A 10,538-nucleotide genomic window follows, 5' to 3' on the forward strand; every position below is an offset into this window, starting at 1 on the left:
AGTAGAAAATGAAAGTTGGGGTAAAGTCTAAAAAATGAAAAGGTTAGGGGTCACTGCTGCAATTTTTCCAAAATAATAATAATAATAATAATGATGATGATGATGATGATGATGATCTACTTGAACTTGGCATAATCAAGTTGCAAGAAAATTGATATGAATAAAAAAAAAGAGTAATGGGCTGCCAGGAATTTATAAATGCGTCAGTCAATTTTGATATGATTAAAAAACGAAGTAAAACTTTTAAAATTTGTGTTCGATTGTATGTTTGGCGTAATTTTTGTAGGTTCAATTAAATTGACCTTTTCGGTAGAGTTAATTATGTTGCTGTTATAGTTTTTATTTCTTGCATCATATTTTAATCATAATGGAGGTCCAAACATTTTTTCATCATGTCTCCTTCCCGTTACTAATTAAAAAAATGCATTGGAAGTCGTAAAAATTTTTATCTCTCTTGTATTTTTATATATTAACAAAAATAAGTAGTTTGATAAAAAAATTTCTTTTATATTAAAGTACATTAACAAACTATTAATGTAAATTGCATATTGACTTTGCATTGACAAGTTCAACGTAGTACGTCGTCAATGAGTAAATAGACTTGAAAATATTATTTCATAAAACTATTCCATATAGGGAAACTATTCCCACGGACTTCGCTATATTACGAGCCATTTGTACAGTGCGAACTCCTCATAGGAGTCCAGGTGCAGTCTCGATCAGGAAAATATGTCGTTGGTCGTCGATTCCCTACAGTTGGAGAAATACGATTCCTCGTCCTCATCATCCTCGTCATTGTGGCTTTCGCAATTTCTTCCAATTTTTATTCTTATTCTGCTCTTAATATTCTTGGTTATCTTTGTTTAGAGGAATAATTTGTTTAAGCATTTGGGATTTGTTTGTTGTTGCATGTCATGTGGCTCCCCTGCTCTTTTGTGCCTGTGATTTTTTATGCAGGGTATCACGTGAAGCTAATCGACAAATAGGGAATAAGGTTGTTTTTGTCCTTGTAACGGTAAATTTAGCTTTGAGACACGGTAATTCCAACAGGACAAATTTTGAGGGTAAATTTTACTGTGGGATTCAACCCTTTTTTGTATTATTGTTACATGTTTAAAATATTCTGCCCGACAAGGGGGCAGATCAATCACTCTCTCTGCATTTTTTAGGTTGTCAATGGGGTCCATCAGCCACTATCACTTTTCTACGACTAATCAAAGTGTAGTTGTCACTTGCCCCATAATTCTTGGCTTCATCTCTCCATGTGTTGAAATTTTCTTTTCTTTCTTTCTTTTTTTTTATTTTTTATTATTTATTTATTTTTATTTTTTTTATATCAAGTCCGAAATAAACAACAATAAATAATAAAGTTATCATTAGAATAACTAACAAAATTAAAAGTTGAAGATATAATGTATACTTAAAATATGGTTATATAATTAAGAAAAAATTGTAGCTGAAACCCCAAACCTTTGAAACACTAGTAGATTTTTTCCAAATATTTGATTTGTGCAACCGTCACCCCTAACTTTTCCAAATATTGCATGTGAGGTCATTTTGGACGATTTTCATCCAAAATTTCGTGAGTTAACCAAAAAAATTATTTTCACCACATTTTAACAATTTTTAGAGAGGCAAAATGGTAACTTTGCATTAACATCAAAAATTAAAAAATAAAAGTAATCTTCTTCTTTCCCAACCCACCCAACCACCCCTCACCCATTCCCACTCAGCGTCCTCATCCTCATCATCCGACTCAAGCCTCTGATTCTCTTCAGTGTCCTCAACCTCATCATCCGACTCAAGCCTCTCATTCCCCTCTGCGTCAATCTTATCCAAGTACTTTAAAGAGCTAATCAACTCAAAAGCCCGCGACCTATAGTCCTTAACCCAAGTAACCGGGCACTCATAAAGATCCAGTGACACGAGCCTAAGCTCCGCCAAAGACTTCAAATCATTAACATCCGAAATCCTGTTATTTGACAAATCAAGGTCTTGGAGAAATTCCAACCCCGCCTCAACAAGGAATTCAAGGCCTCTAGCAATCCTATGTAAAAATTCAGCTCGACTATATATAGGAAACTCTGATTACTTGACATTATGAGATTTTGGTGCAGTCTGCATTGGGGGTGGTTTTGGGTGGCATGGGGTAGCAAATGTTTCGGGTGTTGGTGGGTGAGGGATTGGTGGGTTGGGGAAGAAGACCACTTTTATTTTTTGATTTTTGATTCTAATGCAAAGTTACTATTTTGCCCCTCTAAAATTGTAAAAATGTGGTCAAAATAATTTTTTTGGTCAACTCATGAAATTTTGGATGAAAACCGTCCAAAAGTGCCTCACATGCAATGTTTGGAAAGGTTAGGGGTGACGGTTATAACAAATCAAAGGTTTGGGGAATAGTCTGCTAGTGTTTCAAAGGTTTGAGGCTTCTGCTGCAATTATCCCTATAATTAATCAACACGGGTTTCTATCTCCAACTTAAATAAAGCATCTTTCTTTCTTTTCCCCAACTTACCTAAGCACCTTAATGATGAAATCATTTTTGGATTCTTAGGCACTTTGTATTTCAGTAATGAAGTCAACTTGAACTCAAGATAGCGATGGCAAAATATATTTTCATGTCACAATACCCCCTTAATGTTTGCATGTTGTTGGAATACCCCATAACTTTTCATTTTGGAGCAAAATCTCCTTATATCGTCCAAGCGTTACGAAATAAACCCTACAATCTAAGTCCATAATTTTAGGCGTTAAATATAATAAAGAAAGCCAAAATCAGTAAAACCCCAAAGGGCAAATCCGTGTGACTACATCCTCTCTCTCCTTAAGGCACTATTTGTTTGAAAAAAACGAAGGAGGAAGAAACCAACTATAGTAAATTGAAAATAGCCACTACCAACACTTTTACGGTTAAGTCTATCGCACTAGACTTGCCCAGAGATTGCTTGAGAGTGATTTTGAGAATTGATTTTTTGACCGGTAGGAGAAAAGTGGAATTCACCTATGAGAGAAGAAGTCAAATATGACGGCTAAAATAGTGAAATAACGCTCAAAAAATCAATTTTTTGGACCAAAAAATCACTCACAAACAAGCTGCTAGTGTAGTTTACTTAGCTGGCTTGATTTGCAAGCTATTTTGTTAGCCCGAGAGTTTACTCAGTGCGCACCGAAAGGGTAGCGGTTGCGAGTTCTCTCGCCATTTAAAAAAAAATGCCACTAATATAAACTCCAAACTGGTACCTTCATCACCATCATCCAGTCAAGATTTGAAATCATAAAAACTGAGCTTCCTTTCTCTTCCCCTCAAATTTCTGTTTGTGATATGCTTGTTCTTTCTTTCTTTCTTTCTTTCTACCTTTTTTTTTTTTATGTTTTTGGTTTAGAGAAAAGTAACATTTATAAATGTATCCGTTGAATATTTTTTATCATGGAATGGCTGAATGTTTACTAGATTATCTACGCTTTGAAGTTTTTTTTAACTAGAAATAGATGTTCTCTCCACCACCTTACCCTTGAGATAAACATTTTTGCAATTCATTCTGTAATATATATATATTTAAAACGGTAAATTTAGCTTTGAGACACAATAAATCCCGCAGCACAAATTTTGAGGGTAAGTTTTACTGTGGAACTCTAACCTATCGTATATCATTTAGTGGTGGCAATGGGCCGAGCCGAGTCAAGCCGACTCGGCTCACGCTCGTGGCGAGCCGAGCTTGGTTGATTTTGGGCAAGCTCGTGGGCCGAGCCAAGCTTTGGCTCACGAGCTCGTCCTTTTTTTTTTAAATAGAGAAAAATACAAATAATGTAATGAAAATACTTTTAAAAAAAATAAAAAATGTTAAAAAATACAAATAATTTAATGAAGACATTTTTTTCTTCTTTTATTTATATCATATTGTAATATTTTTTATAAAGTATAAAATATTTATATAATGAAGACGAATTTTTTTTTGAAATACATTTATAAAAAATATTTTTTTTATTTTTTTTAAAGTAGATAAAATGTAAACACTCCTCCTTTATCCGAGTTTGGAATCGACTACATCAATTTTAAGTAGACGGAATTAAAAATTGCACACGAATAACTTGCTGTAACGTGTATAAATTTTTAAAGAAAATTAAATTTAACGATAAAAAAATACGAAAATTTTGATTAATATAATTAAATCAAATATCACTTACCTGACAACATGCAATTTCAGTTTATTTATCTTGTAATCGAAAATGAGCATCCTGTCAATCTTTCACGCACATTAACGCTTCCAAAATATTTTTTTTTAGTAGGCTCCTGATATCAGTCAAAATCCTTTTACCTACACTAAAAGCAAACTCCGAAGCAACAGTGCTAACCGGAGGTGTCAGCTGATCTTTCGCAATTGCAAAAATAATTGGCTAACGTCTTTCATACTTTCGCCAGAATTCAATTACTTCTTCTGAATTTTTTTTAATTGTTCTGTTTGTTGGCATATTATGATTGAAGTAATCAATTAATTCGACAGACATCGCAATTTGAGTTGCGGTTGATGTTTGATGAGATGCAAATGTGGACGACATGGCACTAGATGAACACATTGCAGTTGCATCATATCTAAATGTATTAATACCTTGAAATAAATTTATTATTTCGGTATCATCTTCTTTAATTTCAGCTGAAGGAGTAGGTGTAAAAGGTACCCGACTAACATTCGCACCCATTCATTCCGCATATAAATCATACGTTCCACATAATATTTGCTCTAAATTCTTATAGATAATAGGTGTATCAAGTATTAAGCCTTTATTGATTTTATCAATTACGTATTTAGTTCCCGAAATATTATATCGGGAGTCTATTACGCATGCTAAAGGAAATAACATGGGCAGTTCTTCCCAATATTTTCTAAATTTTAATTCCATAGAAAATATAATTTCACTAAAAGCAGGATCATTTTTATATTTATGGAATGTTCTTGCAATTATATAAATGCGTTCAAGCACCATACAGCTTGTGAGATAATAAATGTCGAATAAAATTTACATAAAAATATGTCAAAAATCATTTAACTTTCAAAGCTAAAACCCAATCGGATTCATTCAACATATTATCGTCATCACTTCTAACGCATCTATTGTTATTAAAGTCAGTTATTAAATGTTTAAAACCTTCACATGACTTTAATAGTAAGTAAGTATAATTCCGTCTATAGCCTACGTCGCTAACAAATGTTTTAGCAATCGTTACCCTTAGTTCGGCACAAAAATCTTCAAATACTTGTTTTCTACTAGGAGAGATCGTAATATATACTAATATATTCCTAATCCTTTGAAGTTCATTCTTTATATATTTTAAACCATCTTACATAATTAAATTAAAGATATGGCACACACAACAAATATGAAACAAATACCCACCAAAATCAGGTTGAAGTGTCCTACACAATTTATCGACGACTACCTTATTAACACTAGCATCATCAAAAGTAAAAGACCAAATTTTAGTCTTGCAATTATATTCTCTAACAATAATGATAATAACATTATATATATTGTTAGCATTTGAGGAAACTCAATAATTCGAAAAGCAATAATTTTTTTATGCATGCACCAAACTGGATCTATATAGTGTGCGGTTACAGCTATATATGCTCTTTTATTAACTCCTTCCATATATCAGAAGTTAAAGATATAACACCCGCATATTGTTGCAAATCCATAATTAATTGTTATTTTAAATTATTGAAATATTATATTGTATCGGCACGAAGAGTGTTTCGACCTACCCCAACGTATCTTGGTTGTAGATATTCTTTCACGAACGAGACGAAGTGTTGGTTGTCTGCAATAGCCAGAGGCAACTCAGTGGCAGCAACAAATTTCACCATTCCGGTTTGAGTATTATTGTCCGAATACACCGACGCCTGGACTGTCAAATTACAATTGTGTTTTAACAGCTGGAAGAAGTTCATGTCTGCCCGCACATGTTTTGTAGTAGCGGTTGAGATGGGTAGTACCAATTCCTTTTTGCCATGCCAATCTTTGTTGGCAGCATTTACAAGCTACTTTAGATTTTGCAACACCATCGACAACTTTTCCCGTTGAAATCAACTTAAAGTGATCTCAACATTTTGCTTGTTTTTGCCATTTCACTTTCCCCTCGCATTTGGGATGTTTAATTCGACATCTTCGTCTTCGTATTTCACTTCGGGAACGTTAATATCATCCAAATCAATTAGATTGTGGCTTTCTTGACCATGAATGTAAACATCTTCAGGTATGGGTACGTCATTTAAACCGACAAATTCATTTGAAAATTGATTTTGCGGTGTCCTAGGCAATTCGCCATATGACCCACATCCCGTATCGAATAAGCTCTCAACAAATGAGCGTTGATCCATTTGTTTGATTGTTTATGATGAAATCCAAATATAATAACTAGAAAAATATAATTGTAGTGAGATTGTGAGAATTGGATGAATTGAAATTGTAACTGAATAAACTGTAAAAAAATGAATCGATATTGTATATTTTACAGCACAAGAGAGTAAAAACTCGATAATTGATATAATAAAATAGAGTTGAGAAATGAGAAGTAGTGATTGAGAGGAGATAATTGATATGAAAAAAAAAATGAGAGTTAAGGGGTATTTATAGTAAAAAGGAAAAAAATTAAAAAAATGAATTTCAGTGACCGTTTCGATCACTGAAAATTTTCAGCGACCAAACGGTCACCGAAAAAGTGACCAAAACGGTCACTTTTTTTAAAAAGTGACCATTTTGGTCACTATGTAGGCAAGCCACGAGCCGGTCTCAGCTCGCCTCCTGTCGAGGCTCTCTCGGCTCGGGCGCCCAATTTCGACGAGCTGAACGATCGAGCTGATTGACATCCCTAATATCATGGTTCAATTTTATCTAACAAAAAATGTTCATTTCAACACTTAATGCCACATAATGCTGATGAATGTTTCATGAACGTTAGAAAATTTTACCATATTCGAATTCCAAACGAAAGTTAAAGTCATCATTTACAGGGTGTTCTCAACTAAAATTTTAATAAATTTTAAAGGATTATAAATTCTAATGAATTTTGTGGATTTGAATAGAGTTTTACAAATTCTATAAGAATCTGATCAAATATGGTACATTTCAAAATATTTGCTTACATGTATTATTAAGCTTGAAATCCATTCAAACCTTTTTAAATCCTTCTATTAATGAAATCTTTTTAAATCCACTAATTATTGAGGATACCTAAATTTTAAAGAATTTCATTAAAATCTCAATTAGAGATATATAAATTTAGAATGACTTTTAAAATTCATCACAATCTCAATTGATATTTAATGTCATGCATTTCACTAATGATAAATAGTATTTCGATCCACAATAGCCTCCTACCTTTCTATCCCTCAAAATGAGAAATAAACTTCTAACTCTTTCTGATCATTACTTCTATTTCTCTCCTTGTTAACCTAATGTGTTCCCTCATTATCTATTTCATTGATGGTTCAAATCATGTTTAATTTGCATTTTATCTCTTTTGTCCATTTTAAATTTGGCTATGTTTAGAAGAATCTTACATGAAATTGACTCGAAATGGAGGTTTTGGTCCAGTTATAAAATAACAAAATTAAGAACAAAATATAGAATCTAAAATCGACTGCGTTTGGCTCGGTTATTGCTCCTTGAACTATAATTGTAGTTATTTGAACAGAACCGATTTTTTATATAATTTTTTTATTTTTTTATAGTTTATAGGCTAGGTTAAAAATATTTGCAAAAAGTTATTAACTCAAACACTAAGTAGGCCGTGGATCTAAGCCGGGTTGCTGGTTACAAAAATATAAATAAATAAATAAAAATCTACCCAACACAAACCAAAAAACTCTAATTTTGGCAATAATTTATCTAAAACTATATAATCTAAATACCTACAAGGAATAAAATTGCAAAGTCTCATTTGTCACATCGTAGTCTCGTGTTCCCTAAGCTTTTTGTTTGTCACATGGGTTAAGCTTATAACATCTTTGTAATTTGGACTTTATATAAATAAAAACGTTCAAGGTAGGGTTGTGGTGTAAGTTTATGGGTCACAGCGTTCAATTGTTCAATCTTCGGAATTTGAGCCTTTAATTTTCTAGCAATGTTGTTTACAAATTTAAGTGATTTTTTTATAGCGTGTAACAATTAAAATTTATATATTCATAGCTTGGGTCATGGCTTACTTTTTTGGTTATTTTGAGTTCGTAATTATCTTTTGAAACGTAAGTTTTCTTGATACTATATGCTTATATATCTAATTAGTACTTTTTCTGTCAATTCATTTTAAGAGTAGAAGAATTTTAGCATTGTCCATCATAAATTATAGACTCTAGCATACCTCACCTATAGATCAAATGAGATTTATATTGAGAAAAAAGCATTTGTTTCTTAAACTGTAATTTAGTTCTTGATCTTACAATTGTAACGTCCTGAATATTTTTTCACCCAAATACTTATAATAATTTATTATTATTATTATTATTATTATTATTATTATTATTATTATTATTATTATTATTATTTTATTTGGGCCAAATATTTAGATTTCCATAGGGCGGAAACATGTATATCAATATGGAGCTTGTTGGATAGCTTGTAATTAATTATGTATATTATGTTCGAGAAAAAATTTAATCGGATAAGTTAGACCCAAGATATTATAATTTATAGAAATTGTTATTGTTTGGTAATATATATACACACACTTATATTATAACTAATTTGGGAGTAAGGCCGCCCCCAGGGCATAGTCCAGTGGTGCAAAAGATAGGAGTGAGGTTATCTTACGCTTTGCTGGCAGCCGCAGTGTGGGAGTTCGATTTCTGAGAGATGAAATTTGACTCCTTGTAGGGGCAGTGTACAGACAGCTCTTGTTCCCTGACCTGTTGGGACACATTCCGCGATTTACCCCCCTCATAAAACTTTAGGGGCGGGGCGATGAGGGCCCTCAAAGTTGGGGTTCAACCCTTTATTTATTTATTTATTTTAATTTGGGAGTAAGGCCACTTTTGGTTCAAATGGGAAAATGTGATTTTGAATAGTATTTGATTTTCTAAAAGTTGATATGATTGGTTGCCATGGGTTGTTGGGGATAAGAGATTATTTCTATTTCTATTTCTATTTGGGATAAAGATTTTAGTACTTTGATATTTTAAAACACGTCCCCTTGCAAACTTTTAAACCTATTGAAATTCTATTGTCTCTTTTAATTTAAATACTGTACAAGAGTTTTATTATTTGCACAATAAAATATACAGATACACATGCACACAACAGATAAGTAGAAAATAGAGATTTGGAACGTAAATTTTTGTTTTGTTTTCCAAAATTAAAGCAAGTTAACAAGGTAGGATGTCGAGGTGTAGTGTATTCTATCACGTTAATTTTTTTTTCTTTTTATGTTGATAAATTTTGTACTCATGAAAGCTAAAGATATGATATGAACGATGTGATCATTTCGGTACAAATGATATAATATGATATGAGCTCTTACCGGTTTCTAAATATATGAAGCGGTATGATTTTCTGATGCGAGTTTTAAAATTTTTACTCAAAATTGCACCATTAATTTTTATGTCTTATTGAATATTTTCATGTACTCAATATTTTCTCTACTTCTTACAGATTAGACCGGGTCGTTGGTCAGCGGGTGATGCAGTGGAATCGTTGTGCCAGAATTCATGTAACTCAATAAAAAAATAATTCCAGAGTAACGTGACCAAAGATTTTATTTTTAGCATTATTTTAGTTTTTATTTTCATGTCAAACTTGTTATTTAGGATTTGATGTATGTTTCAATTGATTATGTTTCATAGATATTTAATTATTTTATTGATGGGACTAAAAAAATTTAATATTGGGATGTTTACATAATTTATTTAATTATGGAATGAAAGTTTTAGCAACGATCTAAATTGTTAAAATTTGGATCGTTACAATAATTTTCTTCCCTTCTCTTAGTTTTTAGTCTTTACTATTTTAAGTCATGTACCTAGATTTTTAGCTTTTTTTTTTTTTTTGCCTTTCACAAAAGTCATCAGTTAGTAGCATGTTACATATACGTATTAAAATAGTCTATGTGGAAATGTTTATTGAATGTGTATTCAAAAAAATGTTATGATAGAACGATTTGGTTACAATAATTGCAAGGGTCCAAATGGTTCTATTTACAAAGTACTTGAAGTGTAATGAATAGTTCTAAAGTATTGAAATACTCGCACCTATCCAACGGATGCTCAAACATATTGTTACATGTTTAAAATATTCTTCCCGACAAGTGGGCAGATCAATCACTCTCTCTGCATTTTTTTTTTTTTTTTTGTTTTCAATGGTGTCCATCGGCCACTGTCACTTTTCTATCACTTGCCCCATAATTTTGGAAATGTCTGTGTACAGTCCTTGTACACTTCTATAAGGATTGTACATTTACAGCCCCCTCACATGAGAGGGCCCCACAATAATTGTGGTGGCTGTGAGGCTTGGTGTAGCACTGCTCCATAATTCTTGGCTGGCTTCAT

General features: G+C 32.3%; 1 protein-coding gene across 1 annotated transcript; it reads right to left on the reverse strand.

Moving 5' to 3' along the window:
* Positions 1-1,659: 1,659 nt before the first annotated feature.
* LOC111398268 (acidic leucine-rich nuclear phosphoprotein 32-related protein-like) lies at positions 1,660-10,538 on the reverse strand. The gene is made up of 2 exons (XM_023025194.1): positions 10,462-10,538; positions 1,660-2,047 (listed from the first exon to the last, which is right to left on the reverse strand). Exons 1-2 carry the CDS (start codon positions 10,536-10,538, stop codon positions 1,660-1,662), a joined length of 465 nt encoding a protein of 154 aa, XP_022880962.1.

Source organism: Olea europaea, chromosome 8 (genome assembly GCF_002742605.1).
Source record: "Olea europaea var. sylvestris chromosome 8, O_europaea_v1, whole genome shotgun sequence".
NCBI classification, from domain to species: Eukaryota; Viridiplantae; Streptophyta; class Magnoliopsida; order Lamiales; family Oleaceae; genus Olea; species Olea europaea.

Coding starts and splice junctions, on each gene's coding strand:
- LOC111398268 (XM_023025194.1), bottom strand. CDS start 10,538: ATGAAGCCAGCCAAGAATTATGGAGCAGTGCTACACCAAGCCTCACAG. Junction 2,048..10,461: donor TTATTGTGGGGCCCTCTCAT/GTGAGGGGGCTG, acceptor ATTTTTACATAG/GATTGCTAGAGGCCTTGAAT.